The 24775-nt window shown below is 38.1% G+C and overlaps 1 protein-coding gene across 1 annotated transcript in view; it reads left to right on the forward strand.

Annotated features, from left to right (window-relative positions):
* Nucleotides 1-24775, forward strand: part of COL25A1 (collagen type XXV alpha 1 chain) — a 516301-nt gene that overhangs the window by 483679 nt on the left and 7847 nt on the right. The window contains exons 30-36 of the mRNA XM_070791080.1: nucleotides 3356-3436; nucleotides 6091-6126; nucleotides 8261-8314; nucleotides 12960-13013; nucleotides 15406-15459; nucleotides 19142-19228; nucleotides 21716-21754. Coding sequence (XP_070647181.1) covers nucleotides 3356-3436; nucleotides 6091-6126; nucleotides 8261-8314; nucleotides 12960-13013; nucleotides 15406-15459; nucleotides 19142-19228; nucleotides 21716-21754 — 405 coding nt within the window. The remainder of the gene's footprint in view (nucleotides 1-3355; nucleotides 3437-6090; nucleotides 6127-8260; nucleotides 8315-12959; nucleotides 13014-15405; nucleotides 15460-19141; nucleotides 19229-21715; nucleotides 21755-24775) is intronic.

Consider the following 24775-nt stretch of genomic DNA (forward strand, 5'->3'; position numbering starts at 1 on the left):
ACTCTTGACAGCTCCTCAGTAGTGAGTTGATGCATTTAGTGGAGATGGGTTGGGGGAACACATAAATGCAACATTGGCACTGAGTCGAAAAGCCCATAGGCAGCCCACTGTCTCTTCTGAGGATTCCCTCTGGCCCACCCCACCTTCGGGGTGGTACAGGGATTGCTCTGACTCCAGAAACCTGAGTTTCCTTTTTGAGGTAAAGCAAGTGACTCAGCCCAGAAAGGAAAAAGTTCATGCCTCTTTATTCTTCTTAAAATACTTTACCTTCTGGTAAGGCCAATGAGTGACAGTGTCATGCCAATGAGTGGCATGAATTATTGTTTAAGATAAGGGCACTGTTGTAGGGGTCAAAAGAGAGAGATTATCTATCAGCTTTGTCTTAGTACTTATCTAACCTCCTTGGATCTCTCTTCTCACACTGGACTAAATACTATTTCCTTCTCTTGGTCTCTCTTTGGATTTTAAGGTACTGCTAAGGACCAGATTAATTGTAATGACTCAGGCCAAAGCCACCAAGATCATTTTTAATTCTATGAGTCATTCAGTTACCCTATCACCATTAAATTAATAGATGCCCAAGATCCTTTTGATATCTACAATGCAGTTATTTACTTTGCTTACACTTAACTTCAATTGTTACTTAAATCATAGATTTCAGAGAATTAAAAGGTTGAAAGCCCCATATAGATTACCTGTGCTAGCCCCTTGATTTTATAAATATTAAACTATGGGCTCAGAAGATTTAGGTTGTTTTCCCTAAATTACACTGCTAAGTAAGTGAAAGATCTGGGACTATAATTTAGGTTCAGAGTTGAAATTTTTGGCCCAAAATTGGGAAAGGAGTATGACAAAGCTGTATATTACTTAACTTATTTGCAGAGTACATTATGCAAAATGCCAGGCTAGATGAATCACAAGCTGGAATCAAGATTGCCAGGAGAAATATCAAGAACCTCAGATATGTAGATGATACAATTCTAATGGCAGAAAGTGAAGAAGAACTAAAGAGCCTCTTGATGAGGTTCAGAGGAGAGTGAAAAAGCTGACTTGAAACTCAACATTCAGAAAACTAAAATCATGGCATCCGGTCTCATCACTTCATGGCAAATAGAAGTGGAAAAAGTGGAAGCAGTGACAGATTTTATTTTCTTGGGCTCCAATATCACCGCAGACAGTGACTACAGCCATGACGTTCAAAGACCTTTGCTCCTTGAAAGGAAAGCTATGACAAACCTAGACAGTGTATTAAAAAGGAGAGACATCACTTTGCTGACAAAGGTCCAAATAGTCAAAGCTATGGTTTTTCCAGTAGTCATGTACGGATGTGAGTGTTGGACCATAAAGAAGGCTGAACACCAAAGAATTGATGCTTTCAAATTGTGGTGCTGGAGAAGACTCTTGAGAGTCCCTTGGACTGCAAGGAGATCAAACCAATCAATCTAAAAGGAAATCAGCTCCAAATATTCATTGAAAGGACTGATGCTGAAGCTGAAGCTCCAAAAGTTTGGCCACCTGATGCAGAGTTGACTCGCTGGAAAAGACCCTGATGCTGGGAAAGATTGAGGGCAAGAGGAGAAGGGGTTGACAGAGGATGAGATGGTTGGATGGCATCACTGACTCAACAGACATGAATCTGAGCAAACTCTGGAGGATAGTGAAGGAGAGGGAAGCCTGGCATGCTGCAGTCCGTGGGGTCGCATAGAGTCAAACATGACTGAGCAACTGAACAGTAGGCTACCTTCTCAATTAATGCTCACTGCTATCAATGTGTGATTCCTCACCAAAGAAATTCATAGCTTACCAAGGCTGCCCTGTCTATTCATCATCTCAAGATCACTTGCTAAATCAAAATCTGCACACATGCAAAGCCATGAATCTCAAGTTTCAATCAGTTAACTGACGTTGATTGCTGAGCCTTGGCTTTAATCTCACATTGATTCTAGCTCTGTGACAGTCACAGGATCCTACTTCCTATCTCAGAACTGCCTGAATCCACTAAGTCATGCCAAGGTGTATATTATTTTGTGACCCCTTTGAAAGTTCAAATATAGAGCACGGTTCCATGGATGAGTCTGGCTCACTGTTCCCTAGAATTTCCTGATGAGGAGAATTACCTGGGGGACATTAACAATATCATTCCTACTATTAACAATATTGTTAATATTAATGTTAATGTTCCTATTAACAATATCATTAATATTAATGTTAATGTTCCTATTAACAATATCGTGCTACTGTGGCCTAGGTGGGGCCCTCGACTCTTTACCAAGCACTGCACTGACTTTCATCTTCAGGCAAATAGGGGAGAAATACTGCCCAGGTTAATAATCCTTCCTGCCATGCAGGCATAATCTCTCCCCTCTCCCACCCCCACCACTCAAGATTGTATAAGCCATTTGAAAATGAAACCATCTTTCTTTCTCAAGTCTTTCAAGATCTTATGATTAAATTAGTATCTATACTTAAAAGGTGAAAAGTGGACAGGTCACAATTCTATTTCTAACATGCTGCTGCTAATAGAAAAGAGTGTATTGCATTTTTAGATTTTTAAAAACAGAGTTGAGAGTTTATCACTTTTCATGACTTTTATAATGTCACATTAAGTTAACTTCAAACCTCCTTTATTCTAACTATTTATTTATTAATTATTATTTATTTTAACTAATTATTCTAAATATTTAGAATATTCTATTTATTAATTTATTAACTATTTTTTTCTACTCTATTTATGGTTAGTAAAACCCATAAAAGTTTTGTGATCTTCACATTCTCTTCCAGGGTTGGCTATTTGTTGTCTATCCTATCGATTAATCCACATAGGGACCTGACTTGGCAATGTCCATGAATGAGGAGTCACCAAATGGCATTACTTCAAACATTGGCCTCTACATTTATCACAATCCCCTGGACAAAATGCTTAAAGGCTTAAAATATTCGTTTGTAACACTGTCCTGCATATTCCAGTTTTCTATTCCAGCAGAGTGGCTCTTTCCTGCTGAACATCCTTGCGCATCCTCTACTCTGACTGTTTTGATTTGCTTGGTCAGAACAATGTAACATAACACTAATTTCCTTGAACTAAAACTGAAAATATTGGAGCTCAGCCATATACTTTTTTGGTCATAGGGAGCAGATTTTCTAAGGAATTTTGCTTCCTAGAAAATTATTTAATTCCAGCTTGTCCATTTTTTGCATTTTTTAAATTAGTTTCGAACTGGTGCAAGACAAATCTAGCCTGACTCTGCTGTTACCTAAAACTGGAATCTGCAACCGTGTCAGAGACTGGCTCTTTTCTCTCACAGTTGAAACACCCATGATAGCAACCAAAATTGGCATTTGCTTTTGCATTTAGGGTGAACCAGGGTTAAATGGTGTTAAAGGATTGAAGGGTGAACCAGGTCAAAAGGGTGACAGAGGACCCCTTGGTCTTCCAGTAAGTAAAGAAAACTTTCCATTTCGGTGCAAATCTCAGACTATTCTTTCTACCCTAAGTAACAACTCTGGTTTACTCGGTGACTACCATACAGTTGAGATTTCTGTAATTAGAAAACATATTGTGTTCAAGCAGAGCTCAGCCCAGTTTTATTTTCTCTGATGTCTGCTCATGTGTCAGAGGAAGACCCCATAACAAACAACACCATGAGTGTTCAATTACATACGTGCCAGCCTTCCTCTTTTACAGCTGACAGTTCTTCCCCCATCACCCTCCCCTTTAAAAAAAATGTTATACGGATTGTTTCATAATTTCTCCCAAACGCTTTTATAGTTTAGTGTAGTGTAAGATCCTCCCTCAATTTTCATTTTTTCTTCTTTGATACTGGAAAGCACAGCCCCTTGTCAGTGGCAGGTATGCAGTTGGCCATTGCTGAAGGCGTGAGTTCAGTGCCGTGGCTCCTACATTAATCAGTCATATTGTGGTCTAAATGTTGTGTGTTGTTTGTGTTGGAAATGCCTCTTATGAGGTTCTTGTGGCAATTATAAATAGTATGGAAGAAGTATTTCGCAGTTATTTAGAGATTTTTTTTATTTTGAATGAAAAGATTGCATCTTTTATGCTCTTTATGCTAGTCTTCTTTCTGCAATAACTAAAAAGTTATTAAATGATCATTAAATATAGGGTTTTTTGTTTGGGGCCACACTGTGTGGCATACAGGATCTTAGTTCCCTGACCAGGACTTGAACTGTGCCCCCTGCAGTGGACACACAGAGTCCTAATCACTGAACTTCCAGGGAATTCCTAAATGTGAGCTTTAGTTTCAAGCTTTTTTTTTTAATTTCAAGCTTTTTAATATTCTTTCTATTCAGTGAATGCAGATAAAAATCAGTAGAGAACATTATAGATTACATTATTAAAATATGACATAAAAATGGTAATAGAAAATATTTCGTATACATATTTTATGCATAAAAAATTGGTGACTACTTATTTTACTTTTTCCACAGGTACTGTATTATAAGTACTAAAGTATTCCTCTTGATAGCCAATGCCTTACATAATTTCAGGCATATAGTAGATGCTTAATATGCATTCATTTATTGAATGAATGATGTAAGTCTTACATTAGAAATAGGTTAAATCACACCAATTAAATCATGCCACAAGTGTGAAATCCAAAACCTCTATAACGACTGTGAGTCAGGAATTCACATTCCAGGTAAATATTAATATAATATTATTTGTGTAAAAATTTTATCATCCCCTTATTTATTTTTAAATGCTATAATAGTGGTGGCTCTGAAGAAAGTATCAAAAAAGCAAAGTAAAAATTTGGATTTCTATTTTACTTAAACCCTCAATTTTATTTCTTTGAAGTTTGCCCTAATTTCAAATTTAGGATGGTCAACCATTTTTATGCAACATTTAGCCAAAAGCTCTACATCTTCTAGCTCTAAACAAACAATAACACACACATTTTTAAAAATTTTAATCATTTCTAGCTAAATTAAATTTTGCAGTTATAATCTGATTCACAATAGGATTGTACAGAAGGAATTGTACAATAAAAAAACTAAAAGTACCCCCAAATGTATGATGTAGCATCATTGGTAGAGTTTGCAGCTGGAATAGATTGTTTTTCTTCCATTTTATATTATTAACTACATCTGAAGCATAAAATGGGGAAATAGTTCTGCAACCTTGCCAAGAGAATTTATAGAACTAGTGCATTGTCTTTCTTAAATACTCCTTGATCAAATCAACATTTTCAAGGGCTATAAATAAACATTTGAGTTTTGAGATACAAAAGCCATATTAAAAAAGTAATTGTGCTTACTCTTAAAACAAGCATTGAAAATGTCATCTTTTGGTCATACGTTATACATAGCCTAGGGATGAGGAAATAAAATCATGCATTGCCTGAACACAGCATTAGATTTTTAAAGCATTTCCCACTCAGACTCTGATGCTTGATTGTTTGTAGTGAGCTGAGGAACAATGTTTGGGGCAGTTAATTTTTGTTTGGACTCAGGAAATTTTTCTGCCTTTTTCCCATTCCTAGAAGTCCCTCTAGTGGTGACTAATGTGAACACAGTAAGAACAACGCAGAAACAATTATTGTTTGTGTAAAATCCAGAGTCACCCTGACATGTTAAAATTCTGCATTTGTTTTTCATAAATGCTATTTTAACAAGTAAAACTAGAGCTCCTTTCCTCTCCTCTGAAATTCTAACTTGATTATTATAATGAGCCCTTACCTAGGAGACTGGCCATTATCTTTTTTCCAGAACCTAAAGAAATATATTGTGAATAGCACAGTCTTTAGAAAATTTAATTTCATATGGACATTAGCAACCCGGACTGCTACTGGTAACTATTTCAAAGCCCACTTTATAAACCTCATTCACTTGATTTCCAAATAAGAATTTGCTGAATGGAAATGTCATTAAAATGCCATCATCTGTGGGGTGTTTATTGTCATGTGCTTTGTTTTGTTTTTTTAACTAACAATTTGTAGCGATGTGATTTTCATCTCAGAACCCTGTGACTGCCTATTATGTTGTTTGAAGTGTTACATTTGTTCATCAGTACCTCATACTAATCTCTGTTCTTGTCATTTGTGTCACACCCACCAACCCTGCTACACACAGGGAGCATCTGGCTTAGACGGAAAGCCAGGATCCCGGGTGAGTCAGCACCTCAACTTGCTCCAACATGTTTTGTGGCTGTGAATTTTATGCTTTAGGACAGACTCCCATCGAACGATGAGGAGTGCATGGGACTGGAGCGGAAGGAGAAGGTGGACAAAGAGAGTGGCCAAAAAAGGGAGAAGCAGAGGGAGCATGGGTGGCAGGCCTGTTTGAGACACAGCCTACACTCCAGAACATCTTCTGAAGCCTGGGTTCAGGTCCGGATAACTTGCAACACGGGAAGAATGACCAGTCTGATTGACTTCATTGTCTTAGAATCCCAGACAGATTTTTTTCATAACCAATGGATACATCCCGCAATTCCATGTGAGAGGCCCTCTGAAGGAATCAAAATCATGTGAAATCATTTTAACTTGTTTTCCTTTTTTATGTTCATGTCTATATTAGAAACGTAACTTCTTCCCTGGAACTAACTTTCAGATCTCTGTGCATTGAAATGATTCATCTGTCTTCTGTCATTTTGTCTCTTTTCTATGGTTTCTAAGAGCTCCTTCTCTTAAAGTTCAGCTTCAGGTCTTCAATATTTAGAAGTTTTCTGAAGATGAGCTTGGACTTCAGGCAGTAAGAAAGAGATCAAACTTGATGATAATGCAGCAACACTAGAATGAGTTTAAAACCCTGAATTATTTCATGTCACAAGGCTCTAATATTGTAAACGAGAAGAGTAAAAGAGAAATAGGAATACTGTTTAAAAAAATTGTGCTGGAATAGCTCCTATGTTTGTAAATGCCATAACAAATTCATTACAAATCTAAGCATAGTCTTCCTGAAAATGAACAAATATATCTGAGGTCCTTGCTAGATATTTTAAAATAATTTTATTTATTTTATTTTTATTTTTGGCTGTGCTGGGTCTTTGTTGCTGCCCAGGCTTTTCGCTAGTTCCGGAGAGTGGGGGCTGCTCTCCAGGTGCAGAGCTCTGTCTTCTGATTGCAGTGGCTTGTCTTGCTGCTGAGCACAGGCTCCAGGGTGCGTGGGCTTCAGTAGTTGCGGCACAGGGGCTCAGTAGTTATGGCTCCCGGCCTCTGGAGCGCAGGCGCAATAGTTGTGGTGCAAGGGCTTAGTTGCTCCGCGGCATGTGGGAATCTTCCCAACCCAGGCATTGAACCCATGTCTGCTGCATTGGCAGGCGAAATCTTTACCACTGAGCCACCAGGGAAGCCCCTTGCTACATTTTTAAGCATCAAAAGAAATTCCAAACTCCTCAATTTATTTACTTATTTTTTATTTTATATTTTTGCCACACCCCACGGCTGCAGGATCCTTGTTTCCTGACTAGGCCTCGAACCAATGCCCCCTGTAATGGAAGAGCAAAGTCCTAACCACTGGACCATAGGGGAATTCCCAAGCTCTTCAATTCTAAAAACCTGTTTCAGGACGTTATTATTTTCACTGGACCTCAGTGTTCCTTTGTTCATTCAAATATCGCCTAGTCTGCCACAAAAATCCTAATCCTGAATCAGAAGGCCAGAGGGCAATTATGCCATTAGATCACCTGGCTGCCTGGTTTGTGCCTTGCAAGCTCACAGACCTGAGCCACTGCAGCAGAACCCATGAGAGGAATTCCTTCCTCCTAAGCCCCCTGCTCCTTCCAACAGAGCTGAAGAAAGTTTAAACAGTTAAAACATTGTTCTCATTTATTTAATTTTTTTTTTTACTTCTATAACTGTTCGAGCCTCTTAAGCAGCTGAAAACAAGACTTCAGAGCATTTGTGGCCAAGAGGAGTTGGGGGGTAACTGTGGGGCCAGAGAATGGATGTGAATAAGAGGTGATGTGAAGCAAGAACAATTACATTTTTCTTCATATGGTTTTAGGGGCAAAGTGAAGATGTTCTATTTAGCCAGGGAGGAAATAGATAATTAAAGTTGATGCACAGTTTTGTGTGTGTGCCTTTCATTGAAATATGCAGTTATATAAATCATTCCTTTTGCATGAGTTTCTTGAAAACTACTGGCCTGAAAGAATCAAGAATAAAGCAGTTTGAAAGGAGATGTGTCATCTTACTTTCTAAGGCATATTCACCCAGGAAAAGTCCAGGATAAATTATAACTGCATTTCTTACAACCCTTGGGATATGTCTCATATCTTCTTATTTTTATCTTTTTTTAGGGTACAGATGGCCCTATGGGACCCCATGGCCCTGCAGGTCCCAAAGGAGAAAGAGTAAGTCACTCCTGAGGTTATAGAGCTGTGGCCTAAAGAAAACACAAAGTGTGGCTTTTCCTGTTTAGCTGATCTGATATGTTCATTTCCCAGAAGAAATAAAAGACCATCTAATAGTAAATGGAAATAGATACCGTCTTAAGTTCTACTCAAAGTCCTCACACAGGGAGAATGACAGAGTATTAGAATATGACTGCTTTAATTTAAAAAAAAAGCAAAAACAATGCATATATTTTCATAGCTTAAATAAATAGCTCAGACCATTGCTTCTTAACCCATAAGGAAGATATTTTCATTGGGCCTTTATCCAGAAAGTTGAAGTCAATAGGGCTAAAATTTCCGGGATTATATAATCTGGTTGATAATCTTTTATATAAAGCTCTTGTATTCATTCAGAATAAGTTATAACCTGTTTTTAAGGGAAATTACAAAACCTAAGTATTCTCTGCACAGTTACACATGCTTCTTTTATTTTAAGCAAAAGAATAGCCTTTCTTTAATCATAAGGAAATAATTTTAGTGCTTTTTAAAACAAAAACCTCTTACAACCTCTCTATATCTTTGAGGGGGAAAAAGAAATTCAGTGTAGAAGATAAATATCTGACACAAAAAAGAAATGTACTAAAGCATCAGCAGCTGGTTATCTTTCTAGAACTTCTCTCCCTTTTTTTTCTGTTTTTCTCTCCTTTTCTTTTCCTCACCTTGGAAAACTTAGAAGGTTTTTTTGTGTCTGAGTAGAACTGTGTAATCAATTTCCCCACCATCCAGGATGGATGTAAAGAAAGTATCCTAATAGTGAGGTCTTCAAAATGTTGGGATGATTTGCTGTGCATGTTTGTGGTCTTTTAAAACTAGATAAGAGTTTCATCAGTCTGGGATAATTTGCTTTAAAACAGAGAGCCATATAGAGATTTCTTTGGCATACATTCCAATCCTATAATATCATGTCCTATAAAGTGAAATCATTTAGTAAATATTTATCACATTACAATATACAAAACACAGGGTACTCTAGTGTGAAATGGAAATGCTCTCCTCCCATTTGTGAAGTCTGTTTTGCTAATTGTTCTAGTGAATTGCATAATACTATTATAATTGATTCATGATCCTATAACCTTTTATTAATACACTGTATATATTTACTCAGTACAGTAAAGGAATCAGCTATATTCCATGATTTAAAAGAGTTTATAATCTAATTGTAGAGGAAAAAAATATCTGCAAGGAATAACTTAATAATGATGCCAAAATGAATACAAATATTGCCGACTGTGGATTCAGCGATGAGGAAAGCTGGTGTTACTCAAGAATGCTTCTAGAACGGAGTGACTCCTAAAGGAAGAAATCATATGAGCCTGATTATCACTGTCTTATTCCTAAGATCAAACCAAAGACTTATGAAGATCATCTTACTTAGAAATATTTAAAAGCCAAGAGTCTCACGCTGCTGATGCATTCAAGCATTGTATCAAGAGATTCAGCACGTGGACTAAAAATGGAGCACCAAATCTCAAGTAGTCTATTGGCAGAAGGCCCTGGGACTCAAGAGGGTTTACCGTTTGGTAAATCAGCTGTTACTTCCGAGAGCTCTGCAGTGTCACAAGAGTATCAGGTCTCAGCGCTGGGGCGGAATGCACCAGGGGAGCAAATGAAATGACTAAGAATTTGTGCAGGCATAGTTTAAGTCAAATGGTGTGCAGTGTAAAGTGTTATGCTTATATTTACTCGGCGTGTTAACTATCTTAACTGGATCAGATAGCAGTACTCTCCAAGTGTCCCTCACCCTAAGTGCTAAACTGGAGTGAGATTCTCAGAGTTAATTGGTTGAGGTGCCATCTGGACTCTCTTGAAAAAGTTTCAAATTTTAAAGAGGCAGGAATCAAGAAAGGGGGCCATTCTAGATTAATCCCTCAGTGTAGACAGGCAAATTAAAAATCCTGAATGAAATGAGACAAGCCTAAAAGAAAATAGGTGTTTGATGGACAGTACTGTTTGAGAATTGTCAAATACATGACTAGCAGTATTAGTATGCATGACTAGTAGTAGTAGTATGCATGACTAGCAGTATTGAGTACACGTGACTAGCAGTGTTAGTACACATGACTAGCAGTCTTAGTATACAGCTCCTCAGAGCACCTGATGGTCCTGCCTTCAGCTGATTTCTTCATCTTGGCCTTGTAACTACTTAGAAACTCTGTAGAATGTGTTAAATTTGAGAGAGGTTCAGCATTCTTTTGGAATGAATTAATCCAGGAAAAGAAGTGGTGCATTCAAAACCATGTGTTAATATTTCACTCCTAAAAGTTTTCAAACGAGGACCGTTAGGATGATTTTGGTTCTAAGTGACAGAATCCCAACTCAAAATGGCTTTAAACAGTAAAGAAATTGATAGTTTTATGTAGCAAAATATTCGAAGAAGGAAGTCTAGTCTTTGCTTCTGTGCCCTTTCCCTGGCTGGCTTTGCCTTTTGACCACAGGCAAGCTGGTTACAGTGGTTCCAGACTTCCCCTCTGGAGAGGCATCATCAGAGAACAAACACAGGGACCCTCTTCTCCTTTATCTTCCTTAGCATCAAGGAAACCTTTGCCCAAGCTTCCCAGCGACTTCCCCTGACACCTCAGTGACCAGAATTGGGTCATATGTCCATTTCTGAAACAGTCACTGGCGAGGGGGATGCAGTTGTCATTATTAGCTTAAAGTAATTATTTGGGATGGGCAGTTCTATAAACGGAGTTTTCCATAGACAAATGCTTCATGACGGCTTTATTCAAATCAGTCACGGTGTATTAATTTTAAAAACAATAAAGCTGAAGTATTTAATCAGAGGAGGAAGGAGGGACTAGGTATATCTTATTATTAAGATATAATCTATGGAGATATTTCAAACTAGATCTACTCTAATCCATTGAGTTTCTTCAAATTAGACAGGCTCCAAGTTATGTGAATTCTCCTTCTAAATCCCCACCTCCCACTACACACACACACACACCGTCACCGTCAGCACCACTACCTTGTAAAAAAAATCATAAATAACACTGCCAGATGGCAGCACTTATTTTGAATAAGTACTCTTTGGGTTGCCAAGCCCTTCATTAAAAACAAGACCTTTAACTGTATAATAACAATGACAGTTATTATTTATGGACATATTATTTAGCAAAATATATTTCATAGTTTATAATAACATTTCATCTTTAGAAAAATTACTGCAGAACATGTATTCTTCTGATTTTACAGCCAATGAAACAGACACAGAAAGGTTAAGAAAATTACTCAAGGCCGCACGACTAGTAAGTGCCAGAACTGGCATTCAAATTTAAATCTGTTTCATTTCAAAGCCTGGCTACTTTACTGAATGCAACTCCTGTTCTTTCAGTAATAAACATGAAGTAATAATGGAACTTTTACTAAGTTCAACACGATTTTATTGTATTTATTCCCAGTAATCTGATACTATATGTGCCTCTAAGTAACAGTGTTAATTAGCACCAACAACTCCTAAATTTAAAGATTGTTAACAGTGAGTTGAAATTTGCCCCCATGGCAATCTAGAGAGTAGAGAAACACAGAATAACCCTTGGATCTGTATGCACAGTTATCAGCTGAATTTGTCATTTTACCCTTGAAAAAGATTTAGCACCTTTATACTTCCTCAAGGGTGGTGATAAAAGAAGGTAACATTTTCTGTTTGGCCCTCGTATAAACATCGCCATTCCTCCTCAAGTTTTTATTCTATGGACTGTCAAACTTTGGAGATGGCAGCAGAAGAAAATACTACTTGAAACGCAGAACATTTATTTCTCTATTATCACAATTATATCATATTCCTGGAACCACCTCCAATTGCACTTTTATAAGTGTTCAGATTATTGTCTAAGCCAAGGTAAACTATTCTCCTTCAAGAGGTACATGGAGAGAGCGATGAAGGCAGTAAATTCCTACATTATCAAGCATTGAAGAGAAGGCATAAAAGTTTTTAAACCCTCTTTTTCATAAAGGAAGAAAAACATGCACGACTGTACTGATTTGACTTGATTCATTAATTCTACAAATATTTACTGATGTGCCAGACACTATTTAAGCTGTGGGCATGCAGTAGGGAACAAAGCCAGGATCCGGATACCCTGATGTGCATATTCTAAGGAAGGACTCAGCAGAGGATAGACAATTTATAACATGGGTATGTCTCCCGGTATATGAGCACTCTCAAGTAAAATACAACTCACGTAGGATGGAGGGGAGGGGAGGAAAGGAGGAAAGGCTTGCTGAAGAGGAGACATTTGGTAGGAAGAAAAAAAAAACATTTATCCTTACATTTTTGAAAGAGTAGTAACTTAAAATAATTAGTAATGAATAAACATTTCACATGAATGCCAAAGAAACCCAAGCACAGCACATTAGATAGGCAAGTCCTTTTGCACAGTTGGACAGCGTCAGTCTGACCTACAGCCCTTTCAGAGGTGATTCTGTAAAATGCACTAATATTTTCTTTTGCTGTATCACTGGCAGCAACCCTGGAAGAGTCTGCCTTTTTAGAATTTTGATAGAATGATGCTTCAAATAGAGGCTTTAGACACAAAGCATTAGAGAAAGTGTATGAATATAGACGTTTGTGTATGATCGGAACTCTCATCTTTTATTATAGGGTGAAAAAGGAGCTATGGGAGAGCCGGGACCCCGAGGGCCGTATGGTCTGCCCGTGAGTTCTGTGTCTCGCGATGTTTCCCCCAGCATGTGTAGACGATCTGTTACTGGCGCAGTTAACTCTCCCCTCATGGGCAGACTAATCCCATTAGAGGAGCAAAGAGCAACCCGCTAATTCTCTTCAACACCAGTGTAACCGTGTGTTTCAGAGATAGGTCATATTTGTGCCATGTTCTCACACTCAGGTACACTCATCCACGTGCTTCACAAGACTGAGAGGATCAGAGGCTGTCCATGAGATGGACAGGGCTAAGCTGAAAGCAGGATTTGGGGCCATCTGACTGGACGGGTACTTGGCCTTTCCGTGGGAGGTCATTGTACCAGAAGTGGGTGTGGAAGCTTTATTTAAAACAGCTGTCTTCAGACTTTATCCATTCTCACAGATAACTTACAAAAACTGCTCTTGCTAATAAAAGTTATTTCTAAATGGATATTGACAATGGTTTTGCTGTTTCTGACCTTTCTAAATCACTGTGATGACAAGTGATCTTCAGAACAGAGAATGTTTGATAGTGTTCTATCTTCTGAAAATTCTCAGTTACCCCCACTTCAAATTGAGGGCCTGGGGTCTGCTTCAGAATATTCTTTTTAGGATAATTGTGAATGATGCAATGGGGTAAGATAGGACTTCAGTAGAAGCACATACTTACTGTCATCTCGAGGTTTTTAACCACTGTGTAGCTTCCACATACCTTGCACATTCTAGTTTTTATAAACTGAAATAAAAGCGTCAGCCATGATTATTTGAGTGCTAAAAGAGATGCCGATTTTGAAATAGATTTCAAAATCTAATTGATGGAATCAAGCATCTTCTCAGCAACTTTTGGGTGGATCCATTGTGTGACCCTGGTCATTGCCCAGAAAATCTGCTCCACAGGAGTGAATGGATAGGAGACCATTCATCTACAAACAGTTTTTAAATTGTGAGCTTCACACCCTCAATATTTATAGACAAAGTGCACATCTAGACAAACGAAAGCTGTATTTAACAAACAGTTTTCACATTCTTTGCTCACTCATTTATTAAGCTGTCAAAGTAAAGTAGTTTTGATTTCCATATTCTATTAGTGCTTGTGCGTTTTTAAATCAACTAAACAGTATTTTTGCTTTTGACTTACTCCTAGATAAGTAACTTGGATACCAAGAATTAAACTTCAGCAAAATATCACACTATTTAACCTGATACATACTAAAACATGTTCATCACCCTTAACTGCAACATTAACAGTCGCTTCACTCGATTTAGTGGAAGAAATTTGCATTACTAACCAATAGAGGATTTTTTTTCACTTTTCTGAATTAGTTGTTTTAATACTAGTGTTGCATGTCCAGGCAGCCTTAAATAGAACAATAGCCTATTCATGAAACGTAGGAACACTAATGTAGCTACTGTGGTTCTTTGGCAGGGGAAAGATGGAGAGCCTGGTCTTGATGTAAGTAAAACATACAGTAAACATCTTCCCATTATAATAGATGCTGATGGTCTCCATCGTCAATCACAGCAAGAATAGTTCTAATTTTTTTCTGTGCACAGAGTTACGCATACAGCATATGTTGCTGTGCATGTAGACAGCAATATGAAATCTACCGCTAGTGTCTGCATGAGATAGACATGGAGGCAAAGACCATAATTAGTTTGGTATAAAATTAATAACTGACAGTTGATATACTCCAAAATACTTTCCCAAATTAGAGACACTCAACATCTGTGGCTGAACCACTTATTTTAAAATATGCATAAAATTGAAACATCTTTTACATGCTACCCTTAGGGAAATGGTTATGTTTATTTTTAAAGCTGTTATACGGTATTTTTCTTTTTAGCATTAAAGTCTCTATATATCTTATAGTAACATAATTTTCTAAAAATAATGTTAAAGTCAATCCGTCTTGAAATGTTTACTGCTCGTCCTGTATTATGTGAACAATAGCAGGAGCAGAAGTGTTAGTAGTAATTGTGTATCAGGCACCTGTGGTGTGCAGACATCATTCTGGTACTTTATATACATCTTCGAGTTTAATGCTCACATTGGGAGTTGTGTAGTAAATATTAACCTCATTTTATGGTCAAAGGACTAACATGCTGAGGTGAGTGATTTGCCCACAGCCACACAAATCCAAGGACGTGCCATGATTCACACTAGGGTCCTAATATTCTCTCCACTCCATTTCTTTGGAGAAGCAGCAAGAAACCTTTGTTTATAGATACTTGAGATGTTAGGAAACTGTTATTTCCAAGTACTACTTTACCCGTCTAAGTTTTGAGATTTGGGGCCATGCCACGTTTCTTTATATTTGCGTTCGGAAACATGAAATCTTGTTTCTTTCAGTATGGTTTTGCCACAGTTACATCAATAGATCTTTTTGGTTTGCTTTTTGTCCTGTAGGGTTTCCCTGGTCCACGAGGCGAGAAGGGTGACCTGGGAGAAAAGGGGGAAAAGGTGACCTCTCCAACCTAGCATGTGCCTGCTTGATTTTTCTGCTTCTGTCTGCTTTGCTGTTCAAGCTGTGTGATTCTTTCTTACATCTCATCTTTCTCCATCCTGTGCTCCAAAAAGACACTGATGTCTGATCTAATGAACCAGGTCTTCACAGAGGAATAAAGAAGGCTACACTGAAAGAAATAAGGGCACTGTTAGTGTAAAAGAAAAGAATTATAATCCCCCGAAAACCAGGCTACAATTTTTTGGACTACCTGACACCAATTAGTTGAAAAACTGAAGTTTCCAGGAGGTGTCAAAAATGAGAGGGGCAGGCATTTATTACATTAATAATATTAAATAGCGCAAATCTGCAACAGTCTTCTGGCAGAGCTCACCTAAGCCTATAAAGCCAGCACCTCATTTATCTCCACAACATTCACGGTAGAGACAGGATATGTCCTGTATCTTGATTTTTTTAGTTGGAAAGTGGAAGACAAGCATTGTTTCTGAGACCATTACACAGGGACCAGGACTTGTTGCCTTCAAACACCACAGGCATTTTAAATGAAGATATTAGTGTATTTTATGAGATTGGTTTTTAGGTTCTATCTCAAGATAGATAAGGAGCCAATATCAGACAAAATGGTTTTATGTCTGGAAACAAAGTTTGGATTATGGCTATTTTAAACCACTTTTTCTTCTTTGAAGAATAGTTATATATAGTTTTATATATATATATATATATGACACAGATGAAGAAGGGGGAAAAAAAAGAAACCTCTATAGAATAATGAAAATCCTAAAGTGGCTGAATTGTACTTCCACAGTTCAAATTTAAACCAATTCTCTTTCTCAGATTGGGCTTCCCATGTGGCTCAGTGGTAAAGAATCAGCCTTCCAGTATTGGCAGGAGATGCAGGAGACACAGGTTCGATCCCTGGGACAGGAAGATCCCCTGGAGGAGGAAATGGCAACTCACTCCAGTATTCTTGCCTGGAAAATCCCCTGGACAGAGGAGCCTGTCAGGCTACAGTCCATGGGGTCACAAAGAGTAGGACGTGACTGAATGACTGAACACACACACACACACACAGAGTTCTCAGATTAATTTATGCTCTACTTAACACACTATTTTCAAAACCCTATAAATTCTCTTTAACAGTAAAGTTCATAGATGTTAAAAAGCAAGGCCAAATGAGAGTTGCCCCAAAAAGGATATTAAGCCTTCTGTGTATTCTTCGGGCTTTAAACAATACTTAGCTTCCCACTCCTAGGAAAGTGCATGTGAGTGGTTATATAAAACATCACTATCATCTTTGTCAACATCATCATATTTATTGATGTGTTTTTATGTTTTTCCTAGAGCTTTACATATGAGAGTCTTGTAATCTTCATAACAACCCCCTAAGGGTGGCGTTATCATTGTCCCCATTTCATAGGCAAGGAAACTGAGGCATAAAAAAGTTCTTTTATTCTGAACTGTAAATTGTAACTATGAAATATACATGTTTTGAGGTAAAAGCTTTGGGCCCAAGGTGTGTGTGTGTGTGTGTGTGCCTTCAAGATTATAGACATTTATTTTATACTTACCTAATGGATTATATGAGTCTAAAACTTCATCCACTCAAAATAATGTTAGCATTATGAAGATATTCATTCTAATGATCTTTTAAACAAAGAAGAAATTACCAGTATTATAACTTGTGAAAACCTAAAGCTACAAATTTAATCCTCAGAATAATGTTAATCACTCAATACAAAAGTATTTCTGTACTTCAGATTCCATTATTAGAAGTTTTATACTTAGGAAATTAGATCCAAATGTGAGCCCTTTATGTATATCATTCTTTGACAGTGGAGATAAAAATTAGCAAGAGCCCGTATGTATTTATATCCACAAAGACACAGTTGCAAAACTATGCTGATTAATAATAACACTGACACATTATTCTCTACAATAGTATCTGTTTTCCATAAAGCTTGAGGTTCTCTAAAATATTGGTAAAAAATGATTCCCTGAGCCTGTTACAGTCAGCATTCATATGACAACGCTTTTTCATTGAATGATTAATCTGAGTTGATTAACCAATCAAAGGAATGGAGTCCTAAATTAGTAACACCCAGCATACCTGGTGTCGGTCACACCTATGTGAGGAGGAGCCCACTGCCTCTCAAATAAGTCTAAGTCAGTTTTATGTCACAGAACAATGTTATTTGCTGAAGAAGAGTGTTGATTCATCTCGCATGCGTGAGCAATTTACTCCCAAAGCTCCTCCCATCGTCCTTCCTATCACACCTGCTTTCATTTCATGTCACCCTGGCATCTCGAGTCTTTGTTTTTGATTGCGATCAACTAAGCCACACAGAATTTCTCTTTCCCCGATAGTAGAGAAACCCAACTGGTTTTGATTCTGAGCCTTCTGATGCAATCTTTTTGGCACACAGGAGATCAATGTGGAGTTTCACTCACACAGTCAGAACGAATGCATTAATTTGAATGCATATCTCATCTATATCTGTTATGTATATGTCTTTGAATATTAATGCTGTTTTGCTTCTGAAATTATTCAGATTTACTGTATCTGTCATCCTGATTGCAGAATGAATATACTCATTTAAATATGTATTGCATAGTATTTTGTATTCTGCACTGCACCAGCTTCTTGTCTATAAATATGCAGATATTTATGCTAATATGAAACAGCTGAGGTACATTCCTTCCTTCGCCTCCTTTTGCCTCCTTTCCTTAATTCCATGCAAACTTCCACAACCTTTACCTTGATTCCTAAATACTAATTCCCATGGCTACATTCCCACTATGTAATTATCCTGCCTACCTCATTTTTAATATTAGCTCAACTGAATCCAAACTGCTTTTCCCCTCTGGAACAAAACTTTTTTTTCTTTTGCTTTTGTTACCTTGTGAGTAAGCTGGAAACCCATTTACCATTGTGAATACCTGGCATGACATCAAATAAGCAATTAAAAAACATCTCTTGGTTTATAAATAAGTCTATTTCTCCAACTGACATTGCTAAGAAATCTTAGCACTTTTAAAATTTATTTACCTGACACAATCAGGGAAGTATTTGTTTTTAGTTTCCTTAAAAAGAATGTTAAAAGAAAGAGAAGGATCTTTTTTAACACACTGTGTTTAAATGAGAGCTACAAAAAATGATGTCAGAAAGTTGGATACATTTCAAAAAGATACAAATATTTTTTCCTTTTCCTCTGGCTCATGTAACTTTCATCTCTTATAGGATTAGGGTGGGAAAAAAGTTGGTAGGTACTGCAGATTGGCTGTGAAAGCCTCCATTATTCCTCTCAACTTCCCCTGCCACCGGCTGACTTCAATACAGTTGGTGTCTGCCGTCTTCACCGGAGCTGTGGCGGGAACACCTCATTCACAAGGACCCTGGCATTGGGTCTAAGTCAGCACTGATCCTCCTTTCTGACGTGTCAGCTTTTAAGTTCTTCTTTCATCTTGCTGAGTCTTTTTAATGAAATCTTGTATTTCACTCCCCAGAATCCATCGCCACGCTGAAAGTCTGTTTTTTCATAACGTCATGCCTTATCTAAACCAGAAAACGGTGGTAAATGCCCTTCCAGACTTTCATTGGCTAAACCATCTTTTGAATCACCATTACTTCCCCCCACCCAAAATAAAAACTGTCTTTTATTTAAACCCTTGTATCCACAGGGGGAAAAGGGAAAGAAAGGCAAAAAGGGGCCTAAAGGGGAGAAAGGAGAACAGGGTGCTCCTGGATTAGATGCACCGTGCCCGTTGGTATGTCTGACTTGTGCAACTGTCTCCAGGTGCCCCATGCGGAGGCTGAGCTGGGAGAGGAGCAAGCTGGAGGGGCCGTACCAGCGCAGTTCTGATTGGGTCTGTTTTCAAAAGACAAAAAGCATTTTATTTTGTTATGGGAGTATAGCCGATTAACAATGCTGTGATACTTTCAGGTGGACAGCAAAGGGACCCACCCATACACATACATGTATCCACTCTCCTGATTGGGGTCTTTTAACATAGACTTTAAAGTCCCTCGGGTTTTCCTGGTGTGTGCCACCCTTTGCCTCTGGTCACCAGCTCTTCTTGGGTTTCTCAGCAGTCAAGGATTGATGTGCATCCAGGGGGTGAATGCAGGATCAGAGGAGGAACCAGGACTCTTCCCTCACGCTCCCCAGAGCAGGTCCAGGTGCCCAGACAAGCCCTGGTTATAGGACCACGTCAAGCTCTATTGTCTTTTGTCCAACCTCGCTGGCTGTTGCCTTTCCCTTCAGAGTTGCTCCTCTCCCAGTCTTTTGTTACCGTGGTTATTTCTTTAGCAGGATTTGTGCTCAAGTGATTTCTTCTGTTTAGTAACGTTATGAGTTAATCTTTACAAACAGGGATTCCGTGGCGTTAAGGGGGAAAAAGGGGAGCCAGGCCAGCCTGGCCTGGATGGGCTGGATGCCCCTTGCCAATTGGTACAGTATTTCTCTTTCCTACCACCCTGCATGCCATTCCTTTGTTTATTACGCATTCATCCCTCTCAGTGTAAAGTGGTACTTCCAGAGCAAGCTTTCCATGATAAACACACCACATGCATGTGCATGAATAGCTCCTTCAGCGACTCTGCAGAGTGAAGAGAGCATGTGTTTCAATCAGTGACTGCGAACTAACCTCCTGACGTTGTTCTCACAGCTGACATGGGTGCCATGTCTGTGTCCTGGGGAATGTCAATTTATCCAGTAACTATTTCAAGATGACAATAAAAGTACATTAAAAAAAAGTAAAGGTACAGCTAGGCTTTAACTTTGGGTTTTTCCCCTAAAGTTAGCTTTTTTTCTTTAAAAGAAATAAAGGCATTTTTGCCACTTCCACTAAATTTCTGTCAGGCTGTAAATAAGGCCAAACCTACAAAGTTAAGCTTCTATGGTCAAGATTTAACCAGTTCGAGGGAATGCTGTTAAGAGACCATAGAGACAAAAACCAAACTTCTTGAAGCTTCTAAAGGTGATAATAGTCTGTAGCCCATATCCTCTTCTTTGTCACATAACCTTTTCAATTTAATGGCCTCTCCTTTTGAAACTCACTTTCCTAAAGTAGAAAGATCTTCCCTACCTCCATTTGGCATGAACTCAAAATCCTTCTTACACTAAAATCTAAAATTCTACTGGGTGATCCTTCTCCTTGTACCAATCTGGCATTACCAATTTTTTCCCAAATAAAGTCATTTTAAGGTTGTTTTTTTTTTTTAAAAAAAACAATTAAAAAGTATATTCTGACTTTCTAAGGTGTAAAGGAAAATTGTATGATTGTGTTGATGGTTATATTTGGTCTGCATGTTCTCGTATTATTCTTAAGTACTAAGCATGATTCTTTAAAGATAAATTTATGCTTCTCAAGTCTTTTAAGAGATTGCATAAGAGAAGAAATTTTTATTCAGTCAATAATTGCAGTTAGATTTCCATATGATGTGCCCGGTCTTTTATTTTGTTTGCTTGATATTGACAATAAATAATAGTTCACAATCATTTCGCTGGGAGAAAACACAAGCATGCTTCATAGTATGTCGGTTCTTCTTGTCTTATTTATATCATTTGTATCTGAAGAGTGCTTACACCTTAAGTGAAAATAAATTTTGCAACATTTTTGTTTATTCAGGACTTGTTAATTGGCTTCTGAAGAATTTCAATTAAAAAATTGACAAAGACTTTGGATAACATTTTACTGTAAAGATATAAACACTACTTATTTTTTACTCCAATCAATTTAATGGTCTACTTTTTCTGCTTTCAATCTAGAAAAGTTGAAAAATACGCCATGTGAAGAGCTATAAACTTCAGATAGAAATGGTTCATCACTGATTACTCATCATTATTATGCATTTAGCCATAAAACATAGTGATCAGGAAGAGAAGTTATTTTCATTTATTGAATAAAGATAATTATAAAAGGCATTTTAATGAAATTAAGAGAAATAGTACAGATTTATTATCTAAAGATATAACTAAGTAGACCACTAGGTTTTACAAATCATTGTTCAACGTTAAGGATAAATATTTGTATATTTTATTTATTTGCAAAATGTGTACTCACTTTGGAAAACATTTGAATTTCCTTCATTTTAACTAGTGTTGGGTAGTCTATTAGGGGTGGATAAAAGATGCCTATGACTAAAGCCACCTAACAGCTATAAATCCATTGTTAAGCCTCTGAGCTTATTAATTATGAAGTATGATAACTTTTGTGGAAGCTGAGGAATTTTTATTCTTCTTTTTAAAATAGGGGCCAGATGGATTACCCATGCCTGGCTGTTGGCAAAAGGTAGGCATTACGGAGTTATTTCTAAAAGAAGCACTCTCCCTTTCTCTTCACCTGGCCTAGCCCTTTCCATTTAGAACAGATTTTTTTTTTTAATTTCACATTCTTGGAATATATATGGGTATTAAAAAGCAAAAGCTTCCATCTCTGGAATACCTTTTGATGGTGTTTGCTGCTAATTTATTTCTAAATGGATAAGTGAAAATAGTACCTAGCAAACACTGTAATTTGGACCTCTCCTTATTTAATCTTTTCTTCAAAATGGAAAGGGGCAGTGCATCTTGACAATGGTTTGCTTGTGTCAAATTCCTTTTCTTCCTATTGTTTCAAATTATTCTTAATTGTGATTCCTTTCCTATTTATACTCAATTACTTAGATAAAATATGCAAATACACGGTAGAACCCTGTCGATCAATATTAGTCACAAAGCTGAGAAAGCAGAAAATGTAAGAATGATTTTTTTATTCAAAGATGCCTTGATTTATTTAGGAGAATATGGTTATATTTAAGTTGATATACTTTATGATAGCAGTTTGCTCTAGACTCTGCATTTGGCCACCCATAGTCACCATGTGTGTATTCAGTAGAGAAGGGAACTTATTCTTCATAGAGAACCTGTGTAAAAAGGCTGTGTGATAAGCCCTTTCATATAGGTGACATCACTTTAATCCTTATCATAATCCTATAGGGTATCACTGGGCTTTCCATGTGACTCAGTGGTAAAGAATCCACCTGCCAATATTGGCAGGAGATGCAGGTTCGATCCTTGGGTCAGGAAGATCCCCTGGAGGAGGAAATGGCACCCAGCTCCAGTATTCTTGCTGGGGAAATCCCATGGACGGAGGAGCCTGGTGACACAACTGGGCACACAGCACAGGGTGTTAGTAACCCCAGTGACGCTGTGAGGGAAATGAAATGCAGAAAAGTTAAGTAACCTCCAAGGGCACAGACCTAGTATGTTACAGAACTAGAAGTAGACAGTGGAAAGCAGTGGCAGAACTTTGCGGAGGGAAGAGATCTGTGTACTGTGCTGTGCAGAGAATACCAAACCTTTACACTGTAACGGTGCAAACCTCAGCATAAAGCACTGTGCATACGCTACCTAAGGTTAAAGGAATTCCACTGATGTGAAAATGAGCTGAGGGAAGGATCAGTTCAGTTCAGTTCAGTTCAATTGCTCAGTCATGTCCGACTCTTCATGACCCCATGCATCGCAGCATGCCAGGCCTCCCTGTCCAACACCAACTCCCAGAGTTCACTCAGACTCACATCCATCGAGTCAGTGATGTCATCCAGCCATCTCATCCTCTGTCATCCCCTTCTCCTCCTGCCCCCAATCCCTCCCAGCATCATATTCTTTTCTAATGAGTCAACTCTTCGCATGAGGTGGCCAAAGTACTGGAGTTTCAGCTTTAGCATCATTCCTTCCAAAGAACACCCAGGACTGATCTCCTTTAGAATGGACTGGTTGGATCTCCTTGCAGTCCAAGGGATTCTCAAGAGTCTTCTCCAACACCACTTCAACAACACCACTTCAAAAGCATCAATTCTTCAGCACTCAGCTTTTTCACAGTCCAACTCTCACATCCATACATGACCACTGGAAAAATCATAGCCTTGACTAGACCAACCTTTGTTGGCAAAGTAATGTCTCTGCTTTTGAATATGCTATCTAGGTTGGTCATAACTTTCCTTCCAAGGAGTAAGTGTCTTTTAATTTCATGGCTGCAGTCACCATCTGCAGTGATTTTGGAGCCCCAAAAATAAAGTCTGCTACTGTTTCCCCATCTATTTCCCATGAAGTGATGGGACCAGATGCCATGATCTTCGTTTTCTGAATGTTGAGCTTTAAGCCAACTTTTTTACTCTGCTCTTTCACTTTCATCAAGAGGCTTTTTAATTCCTCTTCACTTTCTGCCATAAGGGTGGTGTCATATGCATATCTGAGGTTATTGATACTTCTCCCGGCAATCTTGATTCCAGCTTGTGCTTCTTCCAGCCCAGCATTTCTCATGATGTACTGTGCATATAAGTTAAATAAGCAGGGTGACAATATACAGCCTTGATGTACTCCTTTTCCTATTTGGAACCAGAGGGAAGTATACATGCACTTTTATCATTTTGAATTTTTTCCTCTAACACTGTGGCTTATTCAGTCATTTTTTTTTAAATGTATTGAAGTATAGTTAATTTAGTGTGTAATATTGTGTTCCTTCCTTCTGTACAGCAGTGATTCAGTTATACACATATTCTTTTTCATATTCTTTCCCATTATGGTTTATTGCAAAATATTGAATATAGTTCCCTGTGCTATACTTTAGGACCTTGTTGTTTATCATTTTTCAGGCGTTTTTGACTGGCAGGCTTCACGGGCAAAACTGCAGGAAGGCAGAGAGACATAGAGAGACAGGACTCTTATTTACCTCTCATCTCATCAACTCTATTGGTGAGGAGATCCTGTGAAACTGCCTCTCTTGCTTAACTACTGTCATACCGGCTTGGCCAGGGAAAGAAAACCCTTCTCTCCCAGTCATTTATTCAGTAGCTTCCCATACTCCACTTTCAGCCTGTCAGACCACTAGCTCCCTCACTTTGGAGGTCAACTGGTTCTTAGGAAGATGAGCCTGTCATCATAGTCTTCTTCACCTGAGAAAACTATCCTTTCACCGTCATAACCCCTGTTCTCAGAATTTTTAATACCATCCTGAGCTGGAATTACCATCTGCTCTTTAACCTCGGCCCTGTAATCTGATCCTGTCATGATTTTTTAATCCAGTCATCCGAACACTTTACATGGAGGGAGATGTGAAAGGCCTAACCTTATTCAGCCTCTGACACTACTCGGAACTTGGGTTCACGTCATTTTCAGCCTCTTCTAAACCATGGCCCTTTCGTGAGGCATAAAAATAATGGCAACAAGCAAAGGATTCATCATCTTGTTGGTTCATAAAATGGCCAGACCATTTTATGAGCTAATGTGAGTGGCTCAGAAAATCAGAAATTTCCCTTTTAGGTACTTATTT

The sequence above is a fragment of the Bos indicus genome, chromosome 6 (genome assembly GCF_029378745.1).
Source record: "Bos indicus isolate NIAB-ARS_2022 breed Sahiwal x Tharparkar chromosome 6, NIAB-ARS_B.indTharparkar_mat_pri_1.0, whole genome shotgun sequence".
Classification (NCBI taxonomy): Eukaryota; Metazoa; Chordata; class Mammalia; order Artiodactyla; family Bovidae; genus Bos; species Bos indicus.